This window comes from Rousettus aegyptiacus, unplaced genomic scaffold (assembly GCF_014176215.1).
Source record: "Rousettus aegyptiacus isolate mRouAeg1 unplaced genomic scaffold, mRouAeg1.p scaffold_m13_p_13, whole genome shotgun sequence".
Lineage (NCBI taxonomy): Eukaryota > Metazoa > Chordata > Mammalia > Chiroptera > Pteropodidae > Rousettus > Rousettus aegyptiacus.
The window spans coordinates 52,997,603-53,024,865 of record NW_023416288.1 but is presented as its reverse complement, the minus strand read 5'-3'; the positions used below and the strand labels follow the sequence as shown (position 1 = coordinate 53,024,865).

Genomic DNA, 27,263 nt, shown 5'->3' with positions numbered 1-27,263 from the left:
GTCAAATGGTGATTTGTAGAAACTAAAGGAGAATCAACATAATGTAAAGAGATTATTGAAAAGTAATTTGTGCATATGATAAAAAATAATCATAACAGACAAGTGTTTCCTAAGACTAAGTTGTGCCAAACTAAATCTTATTTATTATGTTTTAGGTTTATAAAACTGTTAAATTATTAGAGTGCTATAAAGAGAAAATGTTTGATTTTGGTGAGTCATACAGCAAAGTTTTTTTCCCTCCCCAAAATCTGTTTCTGAAATCCTAGAGATGACAAAGGACGATAATATAGTTGAGGAGGATTTTTAGCTAGTTTACCTCTCTACTAAAAAAAATGTTCATTAATGGAGTACTTTTAAGGAGTGATGTAAAAATGTTCCTATACTTACTTATATTCTGTTTACTATGATGGCTTATCAATGGCTTGATTATAAAATATACAAAATATAATAATTAGCAAAGAGAAAAAATTGCAAAAAATGGCTGTTATGTAAGGACTCTAAACTATCTTAACAAGCTCAATAATGGGCTAAAATTAAATAACTGAACAAGCAATATAAACTTTTTTATATTTAGATTCAAAATGTCAACTCTACAAAATGAGAGAGATTGACTTTAAAACAGCTTCTGTTAAAATGACTGAGGGGTCATAGTTGACAATAAGTTTGTTTTGGACCAAGAATAATATGAACTGGCTGGGGGGGGGGGGGGCGGGGAGTTGCTTTTTCTCCAGGCAACATTAATAGAAGAGTGTGTCCTATATGGCGGAGGTGACAGTCACACTGTACCATGCAGCGGACCAGACCATGTCCAAAGTAAGGTTCATTTCTGGCACCATTCCTGAAAGGAACATCCCTAAACTCACATTCATTTGAAAAGAGGCGTCTCGGGTGACGAAGAACCTGGAGACCAAGTCACACAAAGGCAAGCCTTTGAGGGATGACAGACCGTCCTCGGATTTTGCGATATTAGGTTTATCCTGTGTAGCACACGAAAAGCAAAACTCAGATGAGTGAACAATGTGGAATTTCTCCTAGTAGAAGGAAGAACTTTATGAGTGAAGTTTTCAAAGTTGTACAGGCTCTTGCGTAAGGGAGTTAGCCGCCCCCTCCTCTGCAGCCCCCAGGGGAGACCCGGTGGGTGACCCTACCCCGATGGTACGGAGATTCCTGCACCGGCCGGGAGTGGACAGTCAGCCTGTGCGGTTCCTTCGCACCATTTTCTCGCTAGTCCATCCTTCGTTCTTAATTCTCAATGAACTCATTTTGCTGTTAGCCGACTATTAGATTGTCTGACACGTCGATCAAGTGTTGCACGCCAGCACAGATCTCAGGCGACCGCCCACGTCCTCGGCTTTGGACGTCTGCGCCGTTGCATGCACGCTGTCCCGCGGCGCTGCTGACCTGAGCAGCAGGAGCCTGAATCAGTTAGGCTCTGAAGGAGAAACTGCAGGCTCCCTGCAGGGCTCTGACGTGATGGACTGTCGTGGTGACCGAGGCAGGAGAGGAACGAGCACGTGACCCAACAGTCGTCGTCGTCTTTTCCCCTGACGTCGGTGTCTAGGCTGCTCATCTAAGGGGCTGCACGGGACAATGCGAACGCGAGAGAGGGGTGGGACGCGTGTGCCTCAGAAGACCCAGGCTGTGTCGCAGCGCGGACGGCTACTATTTCCGTGTGGAGTTCCAGTCCCCCGAGTCAGGCTGCTGCGCCCCTCGCCTGGCAGGGCGCGGACGGCGAGGACAGCAGAGCGGAGGTGGGCGACCCCGCTGGCCCGTGAGAGGCCACCCACACCTGGACCTGTGTGCTCACGGAGCTAAGGAGTTTCTCCTCCGTTTCCATTTTTTTCCCCCTTTTATTTATTTTGAGCCATCTTTCTAGAACTGTGATGGATATACATAAACAATTGATTATAGTACAAATTTTTGGGAAAAAAAATATCATGTATTTTCCAATAATCGTAGCATCTGGAATGGCAGCCCCCCACCCCCACCGGTGCAAGTGGTTTGATCGACAGCCTTCAACCCTAGCTGCTTGTGCACTGTAGGACTGCCCGCCGTTCGCTCAGGTGTGGGGTGCGACATATATCAGCATCCTCTTCTTGGTGCTCTGACCCCTCAGTCCTACCCCTCCCCCGTAAAAAAAAGAAAGCTTTGGAAAAATAAGTCAGGGTTCTCGATACTAGAGACTTAACCTAAGTATCCTCGGGCCTCTCTTGTAATCCTATAGGTACGGGTTCCCAATTCCAGAGAGGGGCCGGGCTCGGCTTTGCCCGGCTTCAACTCGGGTTTGGGATAGAGCCTGGATTAATGGTAGGACTGAAGGCAAGGCCCAAGATGCCCAATTTCTCCTCCAGCAGGAGAGACAGGCCAGGGAGGGTGCCGGCTCCGTGTGATCGGGCCCAGTGGGGACCTCCCCCGGCACGCCCAGGGCCACCGCCAACAACTGGGCAGCTGCGTGAGAGGCTATGAGGGAACGAACCCCTTAATTAGTGGGAGTTGGAGACACGTAATTGCAGGAGAAGCCCAAGAGCGGACTTGGGACTGCTTACAGGGGACTCTGGCTCGTTTGTCCAGTGAGAACATGAAACAACAAACTGGTGCAGCACTCGCAAGGGACAGAGGCCCCCGTCTTCAGGACCACAGCGCGGAGGTGTGGCGGGAGGGGCAGAGCCAGCCTCCTTCCTTCTCAGACCAGCGTCCAGCCAGAGGGGCCCACGCAACGGGGAAAAGTCTGACTGCCCCGTCAGTGTTCCTTAACTTCGACCCCCGTCTCAGCAGCACCCCAACCCCGTCCCCCCAGGCAGCCTCTCTTCACTCTGTGGCCCCAGGTCTAGGGACCAGGGCGGTCCTTGTCTTCCTCTTGGACCCCCTGAGGTGCTGAGTGCGGGTCCACAGAGGTGGCCGGCGGCTCCTCTCGGGCCTTGCCGAGGAAGGGCCCAGCTCCCGGCCTGCTCCCTTCGGGCAGCTGGGTGGGCCCTGGAGAAGGCTGGCTGCTCACGGCCTGAGCATAGGGAGCTGGAAGCAGATCCGGAAAGTAGCCGTCCCCTCCTGTGGGATGCCCCAGAGCTTGTGGGCAGAAGGGACCAGGGAAGGGCAGTTCTGGCAAGTAGGGGTCGTTCCAGGGGACCGCACCTGCGGCGTCAAAGAACACAGGAAAGATTAGACAAGACTTAGGGCATGCACCACGGTTCAGCATGTTCCGTGACGGAGACTCCCGCCACAGAAACACCGGCGAGGGCCCAGGCCGGTCTGCTGAAATGCTGGCCCCGGGTGCTGCCCGGGGACCGGGCATGCTCCTGACTTGAGTCCGGTGGTCTGGCAGCACTGGCGCGAAGTGCACCACGGGCCAGGTCGCGTGCCCTGTCATGCAGGCGGCGAGGAGACCGCCCTCGGGACACCTTCCCTTTCTGCTAGAATTCCGCCGTAAGGTGGCTGCTTCCCGGTTTCCAGAGGCCCAGGTGGCCCGTCAGAATACTAACAGTAGCCACCATCTCCCCTGCCGAGTATTTCACTCGTGTTGTTTCTAATCTTCACCCAGTGCCTCTGACGTGGGAATACGTCAGAGCCCAAGAAACTGAGGCTGAGGCCCTTGGGAACTGTGGAGCCGGACTTCAGACTTCTGTTTTCCTAACTCCACAGTGATCTTGCTGTATCTCAACCTGCTCTGCAGCCTCCAAGAAACTTGAGGAAGAGCTTCAAAAAGACCTCCGGGCGAGGAAAGGCGGTCCCCTCACCCTGTGCTCACCTCAGCCTGGCCCCCCACCCCCCACAGCGAGCCTCGCCCCCTCCTCCGCTCCCTCCGTCACACAGGGCACTTTCTCTTCCAGCCCCAACTCACCTGCGTTGGCTGCCGGCGGCTGCAGCAGGATCTGCCCTGAGGGGGGGCCTGGGAAGTAGCCCTGTGCTGCGCCCCCACTGGGGCCGTAGGGCATGGGAAAGAGAGGGTCTTCTGGCAGTGGGGGCGTCAGGGCACTGGGCAGGGAGAACGGGGGGAAGGGGTGCAGATGTGAAAACTGGGGCTGAGGATGCAGGAAAAGCTGGTCCTGGGGAGCCTGGGAGAACGGGAACAGCCCCGGCTGGGCGCTCGGCTGGAACTCCTGGGGTTCCGGCTCTTCCAAGTACGAGCAGGTGGGGGGGGACGCGACGCTGTGGGGACAGTGCTGGGTAAGGCTCAGGCCGGCCGCCTCGCTCTGCCGCGTGGCGGGGGACTGTCGGCCCCCGGCCGCCTCGCCCTTCCTCCGCGGCCTCGGCCCGCCGCCTGGAGGCCCGCCGCCTGCTGTCTCCCTCCCCCGGGTCCTGGCCCCCGCCCCCGCCCCTGCTCTCAGCCACGCCCACTTACCTTTCAGTCCTCGTCATACTCGCTGCTCCTCCCGCTGAACCTTCTCCCTCCCGAGCTCCCCCGTCCTCGTCCCTGACCCCTCCCGAGCTAACAACTGCGCATTCCATCAGGCTCCGTACCTCGTCCCCCAGGACCCACAGGGGCCGTCCCTGTGGCTGCTGTCGCTGTCGAGGTTGTCCAGCAGCAGAGGCATCAGCTGGGGCGTGTGCATAGGGCCCAGGGCAAAAGGAGGGTTGGCTCTGCGAACGGGTGGGGGGCTGAGGAGTGGTGGAGTCGCCGCCACCCTCTGATCACCCTCGCTCTGCTGGGCTGGAGCCAGAGTCTGGTCCGACGTCAGCAGCAAGGGCGGCTCTAAGGACCGAGGTGGAAGGGGTAATGGCGCTGAGAACGGGGAGACGGCTCTGGGCTGCCGGGTGGTGGCCATGCGCAATGCCCAGGGCCCCCCGAGTCGGCCCCACTGGACCAAAGCAGCGGGGCGATTTGGCCACTCCCACGTCTGTCCAGAAAGACCCCCTGTCTTCGCTTTCTTCCCAGCTGCCACATCCCCCAGAATAACCCTCAGAAGGTGGCCAGCTCACCCGGGAGCGTGTCCAGAGGTGGCTCCTGAGGGAAGGTACCAGGCTCTGGGTCCACAGGCACAGGAGGTGGCAGCTCGGCTGCAGAGCTGGGGGCAGACAGAAGGGAGACTGCTGTCTGAATGGCGCTGGGTTCGCACCGGAGCCTCAGTGCAGGGAAGGGGACACCAGTGTCCCCAAAGCGCTGGCAACCTCCCCGCCTGATCCAGCCCAAATCTCTCTAGATATGAGCCTCAGCCCCAGCCTTCCAGCATTCTCCTCGACCCCAGGATCCCGGCCTGGGCCTCACTTCCTCCCTGCAGGATGATCCACCTGGAGGAATTCTCACCTGCACTGACTGCCGGCGGGGGCGGGGCCTGCAGGGTCATCCTTGCTGCCCTTCCCGGTCACCTTCTCCACCTTCCTCCACTTGGCCCTGCGGTTCTGGAACCACACCTGCAGGGAGAGGGGCTTGAGGAGCTTGGGAAACGGGGCAGAGACTGAGACGCTGGCCCTGCCTGTCACGTGAGGAGCGACATAACTTTGGGAGGTCCCGTCACCCCTGGCTTCGGATGCCTCCGTCCTGTGGGTTTTACAGAAGGCTCATCTGTATAGCCTCTGAGGCCCTTTGCTCGCCTACTGTTCTCAGCCTGTAGGAATGTGACAGCAGGCGACCCAGCCCTAATGCGACCGACTCCAGCACCCCTGGTCCCCCCACCCCTCCAGCTGCCCGGCCCCCTTTACCATGATGCGCTGGGGGGTGACGCCCACCGTCTGGGCTATCTCTCGGCGCTTGTCACTGTCAGGGTAGTGGTCTTCTTGGAATATCCTTTCCAGCTCCTCCAGCTGGTCTGGAAGAAGACGTGGCAGGAGAGGAGAAAGACGGGAGCCTCCCAGAGGGACCACGGCCCTCGGCCCAGGCGCCTCCGGGAGTCGTGCAACCGAGTCTCCCGCCGGGCCGGAGCCTGCCCTCTCGGGCGCTGTGTGCTGTTTTCCTTCCCGCCCCTTCTGACGCGGTTCCAATTTCACGTTCTGATGCGGCCACCCAACCGTCCCCTCGGAGGTCAGAGGCCATGGCCCTGCCAGAGGTCAGGACAGGATCCAGGACAAGGTGATGTACAAATTAAGCGCCCCCCAGTCTCCTGGGCCCACATTCCAGGGAGGTTGAGCCCAGCTTTCCCGGACACTCCCCCAGATCTCGCAGAGTCCTCTCACCTTCGCGAACTTACCTGAGCGGTAGAGGGTTCGAGTCTTTTTCCGAACCTGACAGGCTGCCTCCAGGGGCCTCTTCTGGTTTGTATTTTGGCTGTTCTGGGCCAATGTGCTGAGGAGGTTGGCCAGGTGGCAGGGCCCCCGGCCTGACCCACAAGGCACTGGGTTGTGTGTGGCACGGGCTGGGTTGGTGCCACTGGGAGATGACGTTGAGGCTGGACCCACAGCGATAGGCTTTTTCTGCTTCCCAGAGCCTGGAGAGCGGGGCCTCTTCCCTGGCTTGGCCTCTCTCCTGGAGAGGGAGCAGCCGTCTCCCTGAAGCTGGGGTCTGGGCGGGGCCAGAGCTCCGTCTTTGTGGGGAGCCCCTGAGCCGGGCGGCCGGCATGCTCTCAGGGCATCGGCCCCAGTCAGCTCTCCAGTGGCCTCTGGCGGCTTCTCCTCCCCAGGGACGGTGCAGGAGGGGGGCAGTTCCCCGCTTGGGGCGTCCCGAGTGTGGGGGGCTGCACTCTGCAGTGGTGCCTCCTCCTCCGGCCCCGCAGCCAGGGGCTGGCCTCCGCCTTCCCGGCCTGTGGGGAGCCAGCACCAACCCGCCTTAGCACCAGGGAGAAGGAAGAGTCTGCTCCCCGCGTGTAACCGGCTTCCGGTTTGAGCTGAAGCTTTAATTCATCTCTGTGGTGAGTGGGATGATGACTCCAGGTGTACCTCCCTAACGTGGCTGTTGTGAGAATCAAATTCGATAATCCAGCCGCTTTGGAAAATGTAAGCGAGTTTATGCAGCTCTAAGGGGGTCTTCACTCACATACAGAGAAGGCGGGAGAGCAGTCCTAATGGCAGAGGACACTCACTCCCTGAAAGTTCGTAGTTTTGTTCCAGACACCTGGAATGTGCGTTTGTGGGACAAGCATCTGTTCAGGCATTTCTCAGGGACACATGTGGGGGTTGGGGGAGGCTGGTTCTGCTGCTTCTAAGACTGGATCTTGTTCCTGCCCCAGGTATAGACGTTACTGCTTAGAGCCGAGGTGGGACGGGATGGCCTCGCAGAAGCCCAGGCGAGGGCGCCGTGCACGGAACTCACTGTCCGTGCCAACCTCCTCACCTCCATGTGCACCCCCTGCTCCTTCCCTAGAAAGCAGAGCCCCAAGAGGGGCCCAGGGGCCTGCGCCACCTCCCTTATACAGGGAAGTAAGAGTGGCTCAGCCGGCACGGGAAGCCCCTATCACTCGCCGAGTGGGCCAAGCTTGCCTGTCTTTGAGCTAGGACTGGCGCGTCAGATGCTTACTCTGTTCCAGGCACTGTGCTAGGCACCTCTCCAAGACGAATGCGGTGTGCATTTAATCTGGAGGAAGGCACCGTTCACATCTCATTCCAACAGGGACAGGCTAGAAATCTGAGCAACCTGTCCAGGACCAGACAGCTCTTAATCCCCACACACAGCCCTTCCCAGGGCCGGCCTGCCCCGTGAGCCTCCCCACTCACTCATAACCCCCAGACCCCTTGGCCCAAGGAGCCGCTGCCTCGTTTCCAAATACACTGGAGTGTTTTGGAATGGATGCTGACTAATAACTAAGCGTCATTGTTACTTCAATGAAAATTGCAGGGGATACAAAGGCTTAAGGAATGGCTGCCTCCCGCTGTGCTCACTGTGTTCAGTAGGCTGGGCCTCGCGGCCCAGGGCGCTCTGCCGCGCTGTTCCCCAGGGTGGCCCGCCGAGCGGCAGCGGGGCCTGAGCTGGCGGAGGGCAAGGCCGCGGGACCGCGTGTACGCACGCCGGGAGGAGAGCTGGTGGCCTAGCGAACCCGGTACAGAGCAGGTGACCAACAAGTGCCACAGGCGGGAGTGACAAGCCCGGCGAGAAAGGCGCGGCGTGGGAACCCAGACCAGAGTGTTCTGGGGCTCCGGCCTTGCGTTTCCTGCCCCGGCCTGTGGAGATGGGAACCCCCGGGCGGAGGGCGCCCCAGCCCCTCGGCCTAGCCACGCTCTCGCGTGGGCCCGGACGGGCGGTGGGGCCCGAGCCCCCGCCGGCGCCCACCCCGGCCCGCCCCCGCGCCCCGGCTCACCCCGCGCCGGCAGCCCGGGCTCCTGGGCGGGCTCCATGGCCTGGGCTCCGCAGGACGCGGCCGGCCGCCCGGCGCGGCCTAATGAAGCCTCGCCGCGCGGGCAGGTGCGTGCGGGCCGCGGGGAGCCCGGGCCTGCGCCCCGCACCGCGCCGCCGGGCCGGCCTGCGCTCTCCACGTCTCTCTGTGCATCTGCTCTGGCCCGTTCGGCCCTCCCCCCTGCCTCTGGCCCATATTTCTTCCCAGCTCTCCTCCCGCCCCCCCCCCCCCCCACCCTCCGCCCCCGTCCCCTCTCCTCCTCTCACTTCCCTCTCCTCTGCATTCCGCGCCGTCTCCGGCCCGGCCTCCACCTCTCTGTCCCTCGAGACTTCGCCGTCTCGTCCGGCGAAGCTGCGGACGGCCTTTCAGCGCGCTTGTGCCAGGGACCGTGCAGCTCGTCGCCGGGCGCAGACGGCTTGGCCCTAGTGCTGGTCAGGCGCCGACTCGGACGGGCCGTGCGCCGATGGCGGAGGAGGTCGGGGCGCGGAGCTGACCTCGGTGGCCACGAAGGGCCCGCGCTCCAAGGTAAGCTCGTGCGGCACACGTTCCCGGGACGGGGACACGCTCTCGGGACGGGGACACGCTCTCGGGACGGGGACACGTTCTCGGGACGGGGACACGTTCCCGGGACGGGGACACGTTCCCGGGACGGGGACACGCTCTCGGGACGGGGACACGCTCTCGGGACGGGGACACGTTCTCGGGACGGGGACACCTGCGCGCGCTCGGGAGGCCACAGGTAGGCGGCAGAGGCGCTGCGTGGTCCCGCTGCCCACCCGACCGGTGCCACGGTTCTATTCTCCGACAGCGAAGGGGAGTTTGCTGAGGGGCACCTGGCAAGGTGATCTTTGTGATTCCTCGTTCGTTCGTAGAATGTCTCTCGCCTCCTTGGTCAAACAATTTCAGAATTTAAAAATTCCCGTTGTCTTTTCCTTGCATTTGCCTCGAGTGGGCGGGGCCGGCCCAACTGAAACAGGTGCTTGGGGTGCGGGCGGCCCGATGGCGGCCAGGTGTTCTGCTTTTAGGCTTCCCAAGACTGGCCCCGCACGCGGTCACGCCCTGATCACCTGTTGGTGCGTTTTCCTGCGTCGTAAATCCCTTTGAGCGGATTGGAGAGTTGTGAGAGCTTCAGTTCTTTTTGAAACATAAAAATATAAACGGGTTAACTTGGTAGTAATATGATGAAAACCTCACTCATCCGATGTTCCATTCTGACCCCTATAATGTCCTCTGGTAAAGGAGGGGTTCAGAAAGAGGGGCCAGGTTTTCAGCTGGAAACGAACCGTTCTAGGCCGCGGTGATCCGGGCGTGGGGCTGTTGAGCCGCTTTTCTGTTTGAAGAGTCGGGGCCCTTTGGTGGTGATGTGGTGGTAAACGGAACACAACGGTCTGCTCGGTTAGGTGCTTGTCGGACATCCGTGTGCCGGGCTCAGCGCACAAGTCGCTTCCTTGCCTGCAGGAGCGTATGGTGGAGAGGAGAACAAGTAGATGGACCACGTCAGTACGGCTGGCCCGCGCTGAACCAGGAGCACGTGTAGGAATGAGCCCAGGGCGGCAGGGCCCTCTCCCGGACTCGGGCTGCAGGGCGCGGGGCAGCAGGAGAGTCCTCGGAGAGGGCGAGCTGACGGTTGGAAGGAGAGGCAGGTTAAATGTAAAGCCTATTGCGTCACAGCCCTGCTCAAAGTCCTACGCTCACCCCTCCCTGCCTGCCCGGCAGATGACTGACGACCAAGCTCCCGAAAGGCCAGGAGCCTGCTGAGGGCTGGGCCTCTTCTCTGCGGCCTCAGCTCACCTGCTGCCCACGCCCACATTTTCCAGTTTTATTGTCTCTTTGACCTAGTGTTTCCCAGAGTGTTCCCAACCATCCCTAGATCAACAGTTCTTAGGGAATTTGTTTAAAATGGGTCTACCAGGCCCCATCCCCAGGTGTTTTAATTGGTGGGTCCAGAGGGGGACCCAGAAATAGTGTAACAAGCCCCTCAGGTGATTTTTATTGGTGTTAGTTTGAGACACTCCTAGATCTTTCAAAAACAATTCAATTGAGATAATCCTGGGGATAGGAGAGGGGGAAGGAGAGGAATTGTCCTTCACTAAGATGTCTGCCACAGTGAGCAGCAGAGCGCGACGAATTCAATTAAGAATAAATCACTCTTTTCTGCCACCATTCACGTTGCATGTCCTCCGCCTGGGGAAAGGTCAGAAAGGCAGACTCAGGTCACCTGTAGATGGGACACCACCCTTACACCAACCATTGAGAGATGCGGGCTCTAAGCGCACACAAGGCTTTGCTCTGGGGCTTAGGGAATTGAAGATGTTGGTGTTTTCTAAACACACTAATAACCGAATTTGTTGGAGTTGGGATATGACATCAAAAAAATTCAAACAGTTTATTTTGATATTCTTGGCTGGCTGTTGTGTGACTTTTTTTTTTTTTTAACAAATGATATAATTTTGTTTATTTACGTGACAATTTGATTTAATGGCTACAAGTGAATTTGGCCTAAGAAGGCATGGGAGGATGTCTTGATGTGTTTTGTTGGGAAGGGATTGTATTCCGTGATAAATGCTGTTAAAAGCCATCTTTTGCAGACCACCTTCAAGCGAAGGAGGTGTTTCTGGGAGGATGAGAAGGTGTTATTTTAGGGGTACTTGGGAATATTTATTTCTAAGTCGTCTTTGGTTACATTTTGTCTTCGTGATCTTTAGGCAGCTTCGTACGCTCAACCTTGTTTAGAGGAAAGGCTTTTTTACTTTTATTTTATTTTTTTGGTTTCTTGGTTTTCAGACGCAAACTGTAAGCCACCACAACCACCCTCTTAGCAAGAGCCATTTATTACAACATTTCTTTCTTCTAGTGGTTGGGAGAACATGTCTGATGCTACTGCAGAATAAAATCAATCATCGTTTTCAGTCTCCGTAGAGCTGACCGTATAATTAGGTTAAGGAAATGAAATAATCATTCTTGGTCCTTCCTCCCTCTCTTTCTGTAATGAGAACTATAACCAGGAGGAGGAGGCCGACGGAGAATTTCAAAGCAGACGCACAAGGTAGTTTGTTTATGTTCTACCTGCCACACCCAGGCGTAGGTGGCAACAGGTCATTGGCACTACCTGGGACCGGCGAGGCAAGAATCCAGGCCTGAAAGCCAGGCAGAAATATGAAGAGGCCCTGGGTAGGGGATCACGGCCCAGGGACAACAGGGAAGAGAAATTTCTCCAAGGCTGGGGAGGGGAGGGGAGGGGGCGCCGGGGCCAGTCACCTGTTCAGGGACAGGGACATCCTGAGGCTGAAGAAGCAAATGTACAGATCATCAGATTAGCGTGGCCTCACGATGACAAGGCTGATTGGTGCCAGCGCCCAAGAGTGACACTGGGAACTGCCAGAGCCTCTGCCCAGCGGCTCCCTCGGGACTCCTAGGAAAGGAGGGTTTGAGGTTGCGGGCCAGCGGCATCGAGATCACCTGGCCAAGGTGGACACTGCCTGGCGGGTGGTGGCCTGAGTGGCCTCGCACGTGCTAAGCCCAGGCGCCCGGACACCCACGATTTTATGCTTCCAACGAGAACAGTGGCCGCGTTGAAGACACAGTTGCCACAGCCGCTGGCTTTAGCCGGACTGTAGCGATCAGTCGCCTTTGCTGTGCTTTCTGATTTACCTGTCCCCGCCCCGTCCGGTGCCCCTGTGTTTGGGAGGCAGGCTGTCCTCCCCCTGCTCTGTTTCAGTCTTCTCCAGGGTCGCGAAGCCACAGCGCTCATTACACCACAGCCCTCAGGGCCCCCTCAGACCCCCGCCTCCCGGGCCGGCCTCTGTGGCTGCTTCCCCTGCCCGCCCCTCCACACTGCTCACAGCCCTCGGTTCTAACCATCCTGTGGGCTCCCGGGCTCCCGGAGTGGCCCTCGCCTTTCCCGTGCCTCAGCACCACTGATCCTGAAACCTCTGAAGTCCTCGGTCTGACGCTTCCAAGCCCAGCCCGAATATTCCCTCTTCTGGGAAGCCAGACCGGGCGGGTCCCTCCCACGTCCTCCCACTGCACTGTGTATGCAGTGAAACTGCCTCACCTGGCGTCGGCTGACCTGACCAGTGTCCTGCGTGTCCTCCGCTGGACTGTGAGTCGTTAGGTGCCGTCACGCACGGGTCCAGACCAGGCACTTTCTACTTGCCTTAAAATGCCACCTCACCGAATCTGCGTGACGGCCCCGGGAGGTTCTATTATTATCCCCACTTTATTGGAGAACCTGGCATAGAGAGCTTCAGTACTTTGCCAAAGGTCACCCCGCTGGGAAGCGGCACGCCCAAGGCTTGAACCCAGTCGGTCTGGTTCCTGCCTGGACTCCTAACTGCCAGGCGATACTGTTGACGCGATTTCTACTTGTGTCACGGCCCTTCTGTGCCTGGCATCGTGGTCGGCACGTGGGGGATCTGTTATTGCTCGTTGACCAAAAGTCGACCATCGTCGCCAGGACTTAGGGGGCGGGGGACGGAGCGGGCCGTGTCTGTCCCAGGGGGCAGCTCCAGTGGGACTGTGCCGAGCTGGACTGTGGTGGTCACACGAGTCTACGGTGAGATAGAACTGAACAGAACACAAAACATGCACGTGCGTACCAATGACCGTAAAACAGGCGAGGTCTGAGGCGGCCCCGTGGCTCGTGCCAGTGGTAGTTTCTGGGTGTGACGTTGTTCATACTGTAGTTACACGAGATGGTACCGTCGGCGGGAAATGGGGGGAGTCTAGATGACATCTCTCTCTGCCATTTCTTACAACTGCATGTGGATCTACGATTATCTCAAAAAATAAAAATAAAATAAATGTTGATTCCAGTGCTCTGACCACAAGTCCGGTTCTTCTAGATGCGGCTAAATTTAATTTACAGAAACATTTTGCAAGTAATATAACACTGCTAAACTTTGTGGATGGTAATTTTAAAACGTTTAGATTTAAATTATGTTTCTTTAACAGGGCTGTAGACAGGCAAGCAGAGGAATTTGTATCTCATTTGTTTTCAGAGTGAAACGATCGTTATGTGTGCTATAATAGACATGCAAATTTGTTAGCAAGACATTGGTGAACACAGAATTATTAGAAAAGGAAAAACAATTTTCCATCAATCGACTATCAGTCGTGAGCAAGCTGGAGCATTTCCTCTCAGTATTTTTGCCGTCGCTGTGTCAAACATGTTCCCCATGATCGTAATTATATTCTGTATGTGATTCTGAGCATTTCTCCCCTCGAATGGATCGTGAAAAGCACAGTTCGGGTTCACTGTTTTCCTTCCTCAGAATTTGTCGAGTGGCAGTACCATACTTTGTCCTCCACCTGTTGGAAAAAAGCGGAAAGTTCTACATTTTTCAAAATTAGAAAGCAGATTCAAAATAGAGCCTCTCTCATTTTCACTTACAGCCTTTTGAGAACAGTCTCTCCCCCTGGCTGCTTGCCCTGCCCTCTGCTTTTATAGTCTCGAACCTGTGCGGGGTCCGCAGGCTGCCGAGTGCACAGCCGAGCGTCGCGTCCAGGCAGGAGGCAGGGTCTGGGGCTCCGAGGCCACAAACGTGACAGGCCGGCGGGGCGGCCTCGGTGACAGTCAGAAGTGCCCCTGAACTGGCGTTCTTTCCTCCTCTGGGGTCCTGGGGGGATTTCTGCTGCCGGGCTCAGGGCTGCTGGCCCCCCCGGGAAGGGGTGCGGGGCGGAGCTCCGCCGTGGACCGCGGACCGGGACAGGGGCGTCCGCGCTGCTGCGTCCCCAGCATGGACACCTGTCCTCCGGGGCGGCTGCGCCTTGCTCGTCCCTCTGACGCGGAGACCCCGCAGGCCTGGTGATCAGCACGCAGGGCGGGATCACGTTGCGGTCGGCCGGCTCCAGACTTTTAGGCCCCTTGGCGTTAGGACGACAGTTCTGGGTCTTGGAAGAGGACCCGTCCTTGTCTTTGCACGGCTCCTTCTGCTCGATCTCAGTCGGTGGGTTGGAGGCTGGGAGCGACTCCCTTTCCCTGGAGGAGGGCGTGGGGAGAGATGCAACGATGGGAGACGAGCGACTCCCGGGGAAACAGGCCCGCGAAAGCCGTCGCTCAGCTCGCGGGAAAGACGCGGGAGCCGTGGAGCCGGCGGGCCGCCCCGTCTCCCGTCCAGGAGGCCTCTGCGCGCCTCTCACCTCGCCAGCCGGGCCGCCGCCTGTGCTGGTCGGCGGGTGCCAGGGCCTGCGGACTCTGGGCCACCTGCAGGAGTCAGGCGGCCGCTTGGAGGATGAGACAGTGTGACCCTTTTCCAGGGAGAAAAAGGAGATTGCGACGTGTATAGGACAGATTAGGGCAGGATCGGTTCAGCTGGGAAAAAAATCCCCAGACCTCAGTGTGTCGGAACCACAAGGCTCCTTTGTCCTTCCTCCTGCACGTCCACCCAGCCCTGGTCAGCGGGGCGTTCTGCCCCATCCGCGCCGGGGCTCGGGCTGGCCATGTCCTCGGCCCGTCTCCTGCAGAGCGCACCCCGTTGCTCGGACCTTCCCGCTGCCTTAGCTGGGATTCGACCTCTTCCCTCCTGCTCATATTTCGTCAGCCTCAACTGGTCGCGAGGCTCCGATTCACTGCGAGGCGCCGGGAAGTGTGCGAGAAGGCAGAGTGATTAAGGAGGCACCATCGTCTCTGCCTCGGGCTCCTCTTCCGGTCACTGAATCTCTACTCGCTTCCTTCTTCCCAGTTTCTAGAGACGGTGCAGAACCTCCGCTTGGCCAGGGCATCGGGCATTGCAGGATCCCCGAGGGCTGGCCGGCAGCCATGACCGCAGGTGAGGGCCTGCCTCCTCCGCCGGCAAACCTCGAGATGAGTTCTGCGCTGCCTCCATGACTAGTCCCCGGCGGCGGCGGCAGAGCAGGGTGACTGCCGTGAACACTCACGGAGCGCGAAGCCGAGCGTGGGGGTCCCCTGCGTGCATCGTGGCCTCTTCTCCCCAGAAAGAGGGGCTCTTCTTCCACCTGCGGGCCTTCCCCTGCTGCCCAACCCGGGCCTCGTGCTTCAGGGTATAATCTCTCCCACTGCGTAATCGATCCGATTCTTCCAGTTGCCCTAGGAACTTCTACCCACCAATTCAGATTATTAACCCCTGCGTCCGTGTGTCTGTCTGTCTGTCTCTCCATGGACCTCTTTTCCTACTCGAATGCATTTTTTTGTGATGTGCCTAGGCGCATTCTGTGTGCACAGCATGATGCCAAGGGTGCAGAGTAACAGAAGAAGATCCTTGGTTCTCAGTGGCCCTCATCACCTCACAGGATTAGAAAGGAGACCTTGCCAGATAACTTTTTGAGATATTGATTTGTGTTTTGTTCATTATGTATTTTCCCCCTTTCAGGCAGGCGATTAAGCCCTTCCCATTCCCTCGACTAAGGAGTTTTGCAGGGCAGAAAGGCAAAGAAAGCTTCTCAAAGTTCAAGACTCTCCCTTCCTTTCTTTAAAGTGCAGAGGATGTGACGGGGTCTGGGGGGAAGACGAAGGCAGGGAGGACGCGCCCTCGAAGGCACAGGCGGGGAGACCGCCGGCGGGGAAGAGGCTTTGGCGGACACCCGGGTGCAGCTTCCACAGCAGCCCCAGGAGGCCGGGCGTTCGGGGTCTGCTCACCGTGCACCTCGGGAGGCTCGGGGGTGGGGGGTGGGAACCACCACTCTGCTCTTGTTACCCTCCTTCAGGCGGAGTGCCCCCTTTCTCCTCCTCGCCCGCTGTGGAAATGCCCTGGGCATGCAGCGGGGGGTGGACCACGTTCTTACTCTGACAGTCCGCTGGGGGGACTTCACGATTTCAACACAGTGAGATAATTCTTAAAGTAGAAATGCGAGCAGAGCAGCCTGGGAGGGCAGAAAAGGAACCGGCCAACCCGCGCACATCCGAGTCCTCCCTTTGTTCGGTGAGCTTTCTGAATTTCCTCGGGATCGTCCTGTCCCGAACCCTCGTCTCAAGCCCTCCGAGTGCGTCTCCGGCTCGTGACTTCGACTTCGTTCTCCCCAGTATGTGGAGGAGTTTGTCCTGGGTCTAGTTTCGTCCTGCAGTGTCCTCCGAATCTCAGAAACTTGGGCAGGAAGGAATTTATTGAAAAACATATGAGCAGCTCGTGGATGTGGGCTCGGGGGTGGGGCCGGGGAGTCGCGCTGGGAACAGGCCCTGCGGCCACCGGGCCACCGTGGTCCCACCTGCAGAGGAGCCGGGGCGGCCGCCCGTCTCTGAGTTTCCCCTTCAAGACGCAGAGCCCTGAGCAGAAGCGCCTCGCGGGCCGGCTGTGACCGCGCCTCGCACGGGGGATGCCGGCTGCGGTTCCCGGTTCCCGCGGCGAGGGGTGGAGCCCCTGCGGCCTCGGACGGGGCGGCGTCTGCAGGCGGAACCCCTCGGAGCAGACGTGCGCCCGCGTGCCGGGCCCGTGTTTCCCCAGGTAATTCAGATCGTCCGGGCCTGCAGTTCCGACCCTCCCCTCCCCTTGCGGCCTGGCTGGCCGCTCACGTGCGCGGCCTTTGCCCTGCGGCTCCGCGTCCCGCAGACCCTGCTCAGGGCTGGTTTTCTCTTCAACAGTCACCTGGCGATGGAGCTAAAAATGCAGATTCCCTCGATTCGCTCTCCCGCCCCCACAATTCCGATTGTGCATTTCCGGAGCAGGACCCAGAAGTCTTTCAGTTTTTCGCAGGTGGCCCAGGGGATTTTGACGCTGGCGATGGCTGTTCTCTGAGAAGCAGGGTTCTCATCTGTTACAGACTCCGGCCGACATTTTTGCTGCCGTATCGCTCAGATCTTTACCTTCTTTTCCCCAGACAATGTGCCTTCGCTATCGCAAAGACCATTTTTGAGCCATCTTTCTCCGCTTTGGGCTTTACTGTCCATCTGTCTGACCACCGCTGGTCTGGAACTTCCCACAGGCATCCCTGGGGCAGTGGCATCAGGGAGGAAGGGGGACATTGCCTTGTCCTTCTTCCCGGGGATTGGCTGCACTTCCAGAAGCTGGGCTCATGCAAGGCTGCTGATGGGGGGTGGGGGGCAGCGTCGGGGGCGGCATTGGATACTTGGAAAGGCCTGGGCACCGACCGGTCGCGGTGGACGCTGTGAGGCTGTTCTGGACCCTGCCAGTTACGGACAGTGGCCCCGTGTGCGCCTGTGTCTGCCACTCGGCGGCCCCCGCCGAGGCCTGCCCGCACCGCTGGCCCCCGCCGAGGCCCGCCTGCACCGCCGGCCCCAAGCCCCACTCGTCCCAGAGTGACCTCGGGCCCTTCTCGGCGACGCTCCGAGACGGTGTGCTGGGCGTGGCCGCAGCAAGCGTTTGCTCCCCGTGTGGGCACATCATACCCGTGCCCTTATCATTTTAGACCTCTTCCTCTTCGAACTTAGTGGCGCGTTTGGAGGTTTGCTTTGTACTGTGCAGCTAGTCGCATGGAGTTACTCGAAGGGGTCTCACGCTATTCACAACCGGCTTCACCCCCGCTCATTCCAGTAAGCAAAGGCTCAGAACAAGGAGGCCGCCGCCCTCCACGCCGGCCGGGCCTTTATGAAGAGGGTTATGCAATTTTATTTTGTCTTATACTTTATATATTGATAAGGTTTTATGTCTTCTCACCTTGACATTTTCTTCGTGGGTTTTAATTCAAAAGTTGCAAAAGGAGGTCTCAATCTCCTTCACCTCCGAGTTAGAAGCTGGCTGTAGTAAATCGTTAGAGCAAAGAGATGAGAAAGCCCCGTGTGTTCTGGGAACGCCCTGCATCACAAAGCCAACCTCAGGCTGATGAGAGCGCTAACCACCGAAACAGGCCTCCGTGCGCTCCGGTCCTGGCCTTGAGCAAGGAGCAGCGTTGTCCCGTGAGAACAGGCAACGGGCGCCGAGTCGCGGTCCCCTCGTTTCTGGGCACGAAAACACTGCGCTTCCAGATTAAACTCAGGGGCAGCAGGATGACCGGCGGCTCAGTGCAAAGCCGCATGAATAAAAGCCACTTGCCCTGGGCACTTCCAATCTAATTAAAAATCGTGGCCATGTGAGTCTAGGTCCACACCCTCAGACATGTGAGAAATACCACCTTTATGTCCTCCGAGTCATTTTACTTCTGATGCTGAACCTCTGTCCCTGTAAGGGCTTCTCCCGGGTTCTGGGCCGCGCATGGTGGAGGCAGCTGGTCTCTGTCACCTGTCCATACAGGTTGCCAATGAGACACCTGTTAGCCCTTGACCACACATGTCCCTTGAGCCCGAGAAGGCTCTCTGGGAGAAAGGCTCGTTGACAGTCTGGACTGGCAGGCCTCTGCAGAAGTTGCACCCTGTCCTCCGTCAGGGGTTTGGCTGCCCCCCTTCTCCCACAGTCACCCCCTCGGTCCAGGGACAGCTCCGGACTGAGCTGCCTGCTTCTCCAGTCCACTCTGCCCCTCAACCCAGGTTGTTAGACTGAATTATTAGCCACCGAAAATTTAGTTTCTCTCTCCCTGAGAACAGGGAGGACGAGGGCTCGGGAAGCGAGTGTTTGCGTCCCAATCTTCTCGTAGCAAAGACGGAAAAAGGAGAAGATGGGTACTGGGAGCCTCTTGTGTTAGCATCTGGGCATTTGTTCAGTTCCCGCCATGTAGAAAATTCACTGCTCATTTCTTCTCGTGAATCGGTGCCCACCATGCCTCAGACACTGTCAGCGCCGAGGGCATGTTGTCCTCGCCACCGTCAGTCAGGGTTCCAGGGTGCCCTCAACAAAACCTGGTTCTCACACATTTAAGCGGAAAGGTCTCAGGGCATCAGGGAAGTCTCCCCACCCTCCAAAAAAAATGAAAAATAATCATCATACACGACTTGGAGTTGTGGAGTTAGCCAGATAACTGAGATGTAAGAGTGAGTGACGAGAAGAGAGACCGGAGGACCGAGGGGGGCTGGGCGCTGGAGGAGGGGGGGAAACAGCCGAGCCCTGCCCCCCCCCCCCCCACCCCGAGGCCCGCACGGTCTCCCGAGGAAGTGGACCTCCCTGCGTGCTGCGGGGGAGCGGAGGAACGAGGCGGAGAAGCCCTGAGACACCGTCTTCCTCGCGGCTGGTAAAATGCCATCCCCGAGCTCGGAAGGAGCCGTCGGACGCCCCGCGGTTTGCGTCATCGATGTGGATCGTCTTCCAGAGAACCCCACGCGTGGAGGCAGGCCTGTCCCTAGGCAGCGTGGCCCTAAAGCTGTGGACTGCTCCTTCATGGGGCCGTGATGGCGACACGGTGTGCTTGAGTGAGGCTCGGCTGCCACCTGGTGGAGGAAGCTCTCCCACAGGCACATTTCAGTGTGGGGCCGGGAGGTGCAGGTATGTGCCGCCAGTCACCTGCGTCTGGATGCCCGGGAAACATTCCGAAAACGACGCGGCTGCTCGGGGGCTGTAACTGGGTCCCCGGCGTGCACGCAGAGCTCAGGGTGCGCGCGAGGGGTCCTGTCTGCCTGCAAGAAGGGTTGGTCGCCGATCGGACAAGCCTCGGGCCCCAGGGTCAGGGGCGCCGTGGTCCAGGGTGTTGTCCGGCTCGAGGCTGTGCGCGTCTGCACGGGGCTCCGGAGAATGGCCGCGAGGGCCGCGGAGTAGGTCGCCTCTGCCGGCTGCAGCTAGAGGAGAGTCCTCCCAGTCCAGCCCGGGCGCGACACTCCCGCAAGCCACCGCTCGCAGCGGAGTCCCGCAGGAAGAAGCCTGGTTTCCCTCTGTCAGACAGCAGCCCCGTGAGCAAGAAGCCCGTGGAAGGGGGAAGGGGGAAGGGGGGAGGCAGCCGTCGCCGGTGCTGGGCGCCCGGCCCATGTCCGGAAGAGCCGCACAAGCAGAGGCTGATCTGTTTGCCTTTGCGTTCCGGAACCTTCTAGGATGTAAGGAAGACTTCTTGATATGTAGAGCAATTGATATGATAATACGTTCGATCCAATTTACAGCCCTTCCCGAATTTCCTTGGTTCCCTTTGCCCAGGCCACAGGCCGCTTGGTCCATGACCCAGCCCCCCACCCCCACTGTCCCCTCACCTGACACCACTGCCCGCCCTGCTCTCCCCCAGGTCGAAGGCCGGGTTCTTGGGTCTCGTCAAGCCAGTCACGACAGCGGTCAGCAGGGCTGCTGTCTCTCGGGAGAGGTCCTGACTAGAGCACGTCCCCGCTTGCTCACGCCGAGTAAGGTGGGCGACGTCCCTGGTCAGGGGGAGGCTCGTCGTGAAGTCCCTGGACCGGGGGAGGCTCGTTGTGAAGTCCCTGGTCAGGGGGAGGCTCGTCGTGAAGTCCGGTCTCCACTGGGTTAAGGGCGGAGCCAGAGCCGCTTCCGATGACGGAACCCTCAGTGCGGACCCTCAGTGCGGACCGGCAGGTGCTCAGGACAGCAGGGCAGAGATGCTCCCGCCCGCGCTGCGCGGTGTGTGGATTCGTGGATTTACACGGCCCGCCGATCCAGGTGATGACGGAGAGTCCCAGAGGGAGGAGGGGACCTGCACACAGCGAGAGCACATGACGGATTCGAAACGCAGTTTGAACTTAATTATTTGGGCGAGGTTATTTCGTAGTTGACTGATTTAGCGAACTATTTTTAAAGGGTGCTGATTAAATATTGCCCGAGGTTATCAATTTGCTGCCGGAACTGCAGAAAAATGGGCGTGGAAGTGTTTCCGTCCCGCTAATTGTTGAATAAGGCATAAGACTTGATTTCCATGTGGGGAATTTCTTAGATGGGCGTGTTTTCATTGGGAGCATTTTCTTTTTTATTATTTAGGGGAGTTGTTGAAAGACTAGCGTGATATTGTGTCTTCTGTGATTTATTTTGTCCGTCATTAGTTATGCTTAGCGTCGTTAGGGCCATTCTTTTTACATACTGGACTGAGGAGCCTCGGGGTCCTGCCCGTGGCCTCCTGATTTCATGGGGTAGCACGGAAGCCTGAACCCTGAAGCGGGTGATTATCACGTCTGCTTCTGTCATCAGAGTGCAATTAATGGCCCAGAGCATTCAGCATGCTCTACGGGAGGGTGGTTGGTGCAGTTCGTCCTGATGCTTTTCCATTTTCTTTTGACTATTCTAAAAATCAGTTATCTCCGGGAAATCTCAGAATCAGGTCATACACTCCAAGGAGACAGGCACCAACCCCGGCAGGCAGTAAATCCTCGACAAGCAGGTGTCGAGTGCAGGACTGCACTCTGCTGGGTGCTGCCCTCGGGGCTCGGGCTCCATCTCAGCGCCAGGGACCGGACGAGGTGGCGTGGGCGCACTGGGGTACTGGGCATGTTTCCTCATGACACGGCACGCTCCAGGAGGCCTTGCTGAGAAGGCGAGATCGGACGCCAGGATGCCCGCCCAGGGGGCATCTGGGGAGGGGCCTTCCAGCCAGGAGTGTGACTGGGGGTGTTTGCGGAACGGGAAGGCGACCCGTGAAGCTGGAAAAGGGTGAGCAGGAGGAGAGGATGGACCACGGGAGAGGGGCGACGGGCGCCCTGGGCCAGAGCCGCCGAGCATTCGGGTCCATGTGGGCACTTTGGCTTTTTTCCTAGGCCAAAACCGCAGGGTTCTGAGTAGAGAAACGGCGTGGTCGGGCATTGCAGCTGTGCTGGGCACAGCTGGGGAGAAGGACAGTGGGCAGCGCCGGGTGACCGCAGCGATTCAGGCGCGAGGCGGCGGTGGCTTGGGCCAGCCGCCGATGGCGCAGTGCTGAGAAGCGGTCAGATTCCGAGAGCACGTGGAAGGCCTGGCCAGCGGTCTGTGGGAGCCGGGGGAGCCGGGAGTGGCCCAGGGGTGCGGGCTCCAGCGGTGGGAAGGACGGGATGGCCTCGCTGCGATGCGGAGGGGGCCAGCGGAGCAGGCTCCGGGGAGAGCAGCACAGGGCTCGTGCTGGGCGCCCTCGAGTGCGAGACGCAGGTGTCGATCGATCACGGACGTGTTAGCTGAGGTCAGTGAGAGCGAGCAGAGAGAGAAAACCGCAGGAGAGCGGCGCCCGAGGGAGATGCCGCTGTTACGGCTGGAGGAAAGGGATGGGCCGGGGGGCAGAGAGGCGCGGCCAGGGGGTCGGGTGGGAGCCGGGGGGCCCGGCGTCCCGGAGGGGACGGCCCGGCGGGCGCCGCGTGCTGGGCAGCCGGGCGCGTTGGGCGCGTGGTCGGCTCCGGCAGTGTGGCTGCCGGCGGTGCCCGAGACGAGCCTGGTGCGGCGGTGGGTCAGGGGTCATCGGGGAGGGTCCAGGAGGGCCATGGGACGGGGACTTTGGAAAAAGTGCAGGTGTCCAGAAAATTTCGAAAGGGGAACAGAGTCACGAGGGGGCAGCCGTCAGAGGAAGCGGGGTCAAGAGAAGAACCTGTGCGTTTCAGGTGCTGTTTCTTTCTAGTAGCGGCGAGAGTGGCCCAGGGCAGAGGGACGGAGGAGCGGGAAGGGCGAGCGGGTGGCCAGGCGTGTCTACTCTCCAGCGAGGCCGGTCCCCGGTCCCCGTGGGTGCGGGATTTCGCCCGCCCCTCTCAGGTGCCAGGGAGGCAGAGCTGGGTTTCCTCCGAGCGCTGGCTCTGCCGAGTGAGCCCAGCGAGGGAGCTGAGGGCAGAAGCAAGGGCGCGATTACGATGACGGAACCGAAATTTGAGGAGGAGATGCTCAGTGTTTTAAAATTAAAAAAAACCATTTTCGATTGCCGTCGACACACGGCGTCATTAGTTTCCGGCGTGCGGCAGGGGAGAGATGTCTGCACGGCTCACGAGGTGACGCCCGGCCGGCAGCGGTCACGGTGTCGTCGCCTGATTCTCCGCGCCGGACGCGCGGTCCCCGTGGCTGTTTTCATACCCGGCAGTTCGCACAGTTTAACCCCCTCCCCTTTCTCACCTGCGCCCCCCACCTACCTCGCATCTGGCGACCGTCTGTGCTCTCTGTGTCCGTGAGGTTGTCTCTGCCCTGTTCGTTTCGGTGTTGGGGTTCCTCGTGGAGGCGCCATCGCGTGGTGTTTGTCTAACCCGATGCCCTCGAGGTCCCCCCAGGTTGCTGCACGCGATGAACGGTCCGTGCTTTTTCAGGGCCGAGTAGTATTCCGGCGCCTACGTGTAGCCCATCTTCCTCATCCCTCTCTCTGCCGTGGACACTCACCTTGGCTGCTGCAGACAGTGTTGCAGTAAACGTGGGGGTGCATGGACCTTCCTGAATTGGCGTTTCGGATTTCTTCAGATGAGCACCCAGAAGTGGAATCGCCAGGTCACGTGGTAGCTTCATTTCCGATCTGGGGGATCTCCGCAGAGGCCGTGCCATCTGCAGCCCCGCCACAGCGCCCGAGGGTCCCCCGGTCTCCACGTCCTGCTCAGCACTCGTTTCTCTGTCGATCGTTGATGATGGCCATTCCGATGGGTCTGAGGTCAGAGTGTCGTTCTAATTCCTCTGATTACTGACATCGAACATCTTTTCGTGGGTACGGGCCATCTGTATGCCCTCTTTGCAGAAACATCTATTTAGGCCCTCTGCCTATTTTTTTTTTTTAAATCAGATTGTTTTATGGACATTAAGTTACACATAGGAGGTCTTTATATATTTTTTGGATAGTAACCAAATGACGAATGCCTCCTCCCAGTTGGTCGGTGGTCTTTCCGCTTCGGCGAGGGGCCCCTTGCTGTGCAAAACCTTCTCGTTTGACGTAGCACCGTTTATTTCTGCTTTCCTGCCTGAAGAGAGAGACCATAAGAAAATAGCACTAAGAGCCATGGCCCCGAGCTCACTGCCCACGTTCTAGGAGTGTTACGATGTCGCGTCTTACGTTTGAGTCTTTAACCCGTCTCGAGTTTAGCGTACGTGGCGTGAGAAAGCGCGCGGTGTTATTTTTCCGCACGTATCTTCCCGTTTCCCCAGCACCGTTCACCGAAGAGACCGTCTTTATCCCTTTACATGTCCTCGCCTCCGTCGTCATTTTAGTTACACCGCGTCCGCCGTGGCCTCTTTGAGTTTGTCTTGCCTGGGGCCCTGTGCCCGTCCCGAGCTCGTCTGTCGATTCCCTTTGCCGGTTCGGGGCTGTTTCCTGTCACTGTTTCCTCGGGCAGGTTGCCAGTCCCTCGCGCCCTCCCCCGTCCTTCTGGCCCTCACTCCCGCGATGCAAATGCCCATGTCCCAGGGGTCCCTCGAACTGCCCGCGCTTTGAACAGGCCTCTGCCTCTGGCGTCCCCTTCGGGGGTTCTCTGCGACTCCGCCTTCTAGGCGGCCGACCCTGTCCTCTCCATCTGCTCTGCCGTCGGCGGCCCCCGTGCGCCCTTCATTTCAGTCACCGTGTCCTTCGGTTATTTGATCCGTTCCAGGTGTACAGTACATTGCTTAGGCATTTGTGCGGTTTATAAAAACACGTGTTTTTCCCGCCCTCTGGCCCTTCACCTAGCTGTCACGTCACTGCCGACCGCATTCCCTGTGCTGCGCCCCCCACCCCGTGACCGTCCATCGACTCCTGATTTGTACTTTGACCTATCGCCCCATTCATTTCCGACTGGCTCTTTTTTATGTTTTCCAGCTCCGTTTTTGTTTGTTTGCTTGTTTCTTATCTCTTCGTTGAAGTGCTCACTGGATTAATCTACTCTGCCCCTAAATTCATTGAGCATCCTTATAACCATCGTTTTGAATTCCGCACCTGATAGATTGCTTATCTCCATTTCTTTTTGTTCTTTCTCTGGAGTTTTGTTCTGTCTTTTCACTTGGGACGCGTTTCTTTGTCTCCTCGTTTTGGCTGTCCCCTTGCTTGTTTCTGTGTGTTAGGTGGGTTGCGAAGTCTCCCCGTCTTGGCAGAGTGACTTTGTGTAGTAGGTGTTCTGTGGGGCCCAGGGGTGCAGTCTTCTTGGCCACTTGAGTTGGGTGCTCCAGGGGTGTCCCTTGTGTGGTTCGTGTGCACCTCCTTCCTGTTGTAGTTGAGCCCGGATTGCTGTTGGCACATCGGTGGGTGGACTCGACCCGCAGGCTGACTGGCCATGAGGTCTGGCAGTGACTACAGTGGATGTGCAGCTGTGTGGGGGTGGACCCCATGGGCTGGGGTTTGCTCTAAGGGGGCTCCGGGGTGCCTGTCGAGTCCACCCTTTGGGTGTGTCACTTATGTAGCTAACTGGGTGATGCTCCGGTGTGGTCTGAAGCCGGCCACTGGGTGTGTGGATTCTGGGACGTCTCAGGATGGGTTCTGGTGCAGGTCAAGGTCAGACACTGCCTGTGCCTGGCCTGGGACCTCCTGGTAGGAGCTACAGAGTGATCTGTGGTTGGTGCCCCTGGTGCTGGCCTTGGGGCCACTTAGCAGGAGGCGCAGAGCACGCCGGGGCCAGTGCTGCTTATTTGGGGTTTGTGGACTTTTGAGGGATTTTGGGAAAGTTCGCAGTGCAAGCTGTGGGAGGCTGGCTGCGTTGGAAAGCCATGGGAAGTCGAGGCTTGCCAGCGCCTCCATCCCCAGGATAGAGCTGCCCTGGCCCCCACCCCACCAACCCTCACCCTGAAGCCAGTGTTGTATGCCCCTGGGGCTTTCCAAGCTGCTGCACCTGGGCTGGAGCTCAGAGCCGGGAGTCTGTGTGGGGTGTGAATTGTGCGTGGGCCCTTTACGACCTGCAACACCTAGGTCTCCAGCTGCTCTGCTCACTAGGGACAGTCCCCGCTGGTGTTCACAGCCGGAGGTTAGGGACTGGCGCCCTGGGGCCAGGGCCCTTGGCTCCTCAGGGCGGACCTCTGAAGCCCAGCTATCCCTCCCATTTCTTTACCACCACAGGGGGTGGGGGCGCCCACTCCACGTCTCCGGGCCCGGTACCAGTCCTGGTGTGGCTCCTTCTTTATATCCACAGTTATAGGACTTCTGTTCAGCTGGTCTTCAGGGCGTTCTCAGTGACAGCTGCCCTGTGGTTCGGCTGTAATTTTGATGTGGTCGTGGGAGGAGGTGAGCGCAGTGTTCACCGACTCTGCCGTCTTGCCTGGAAGTCCAGAGTAAGGACAGATGTGCCGGCATTCGTTGAACGAATGTATGATTGAATGGAGAGCTGAAATACTGTTTATAAACGTTTTCTGAATTGTGTTTTAGAATAATAACATGAATGCTGTATTTTAATGCCTGAGCAAACCGAGGGACTCAGAGGGCGGGAGCCTCCGCGCTGGCGGGCGGGCTGCGCGGCTCCCACGCCTGCCCGTGCCCTGGCACGTAGCGCCTCTGGGAACCTCACGCACCTGCCTCTGTGTGTCCGCGCCGGCTCGTCTGAATGTATTTGCACCGTTAGAAAATCTCTTTATTCACATGCGACCTATGTAGGGATTTTTAAATATTTAAAACTGAATAATATATTAAGAAAATAAAATTTTACTGTACATGCTGCTTATTGTCTTAAAAATATGGGAAAAAGACAGTGGACATAAGAGAAAAGCGACCTCGGATTCCACGAGCCATGGCCGGCCGCGGCGAGGAGTCCGCGGGGCTCCGTCCGGCGTCGCCCACGCGGTCGTGGTCCAGCCGCTGTCCGTCTGCGCCTCGCCCGCCATCGCTCGCCATCGCCCTGCTTCGAGCTTCTCGCCAACGTCCTCCTACTCGATGCGCGGAGGGCCCGCTGCTGCCGGGCGCTGGGTTGTTATTAGCTGCAGGCAGCGTTCCGGAGGGTTAGAAACGGGGAGGAATCCCTCTCCTCTCTGCCCGCCCCCCTCGCCCGCAGTGCCGCCCCCCGAGCCGCCCCCGCCGCGGTCCTGTCCCCGCCGCGCGCAGGAGACGCGCCTTCCCTTCCCGTCGCTCTCTCCCGCTCCGTTCTCCCTCTTTGGTCTCTCGCTCCCTCTGCTATCACGTGGCCTGCGGGACGGCATTGCACCCCCCATTGCACCCCGTGTCTGCCTTCGTCGGCGCTCAGTTTGTGTTTAGAGACAGTAACGTGTTCGGAGTATCCCATTTACCTGGATTTCCCGCTTCACTGGAAGTTAGCTTTTTCGTTTTTATTTTTTATGTATTTCTTTTTTTATCGAGGTAATATTGGCCATTAACGTGTTCCAGGCGTACGACGTTATGATTCGGTGTCTGTATACACTGCAATGTTCTCACAGCCAAAAGTCCAGTTACCATCCGCCGCCACATGGAACTGACCCCCTCCACCTATCTTGGCCTCACTCCCAACCCCCGTCCCCTCTGGTGACCCTCCGTCTGTGGTCTGTGCCCATGAGC

The 27,263-nt window shown here is 58.4% G+C and overlaps 1 protein-coding gene across 1 annotated transcript; it reads right to left on the bottom strand.

Moving 5' to 3' along the window:
- Positions 1-1,831: 1,831 nt before the first annotated feature.
- On the bottom strand, positions 1,832-26,599 carry NOBOX (NOBOX oogenesis homeobox). Its single transcript, XM_036230222.1, has 13 exons — positions 26,556-26,599; positions 21,755-21,933; positions 21,252-21,540; positions 20,152-20,343; positions 14,337-14,420; positions 13,942-14,175; positions 6,120-6,718; positions 5,635-5,741; positions 5,240-5,346; positions 4,915-5,000; positions 4,456-4,687; positions 3,836-4,143; positions 1,832-3,129 (listed from the first exon to the last, which is right to left on the bottom strand). Exons 1-13 carry the CDS (start codon positions 26,597-26,599, stop codon positions 2,828-2,830), a joined length of 2,763 nt encoding a protein of 920 aa, XP_036086115.1. The 3' UTR covers positions 1,832-2,827.
- Between the last annotated feature and the right edge of the window lie 664 nt (positions 26,600-27,263).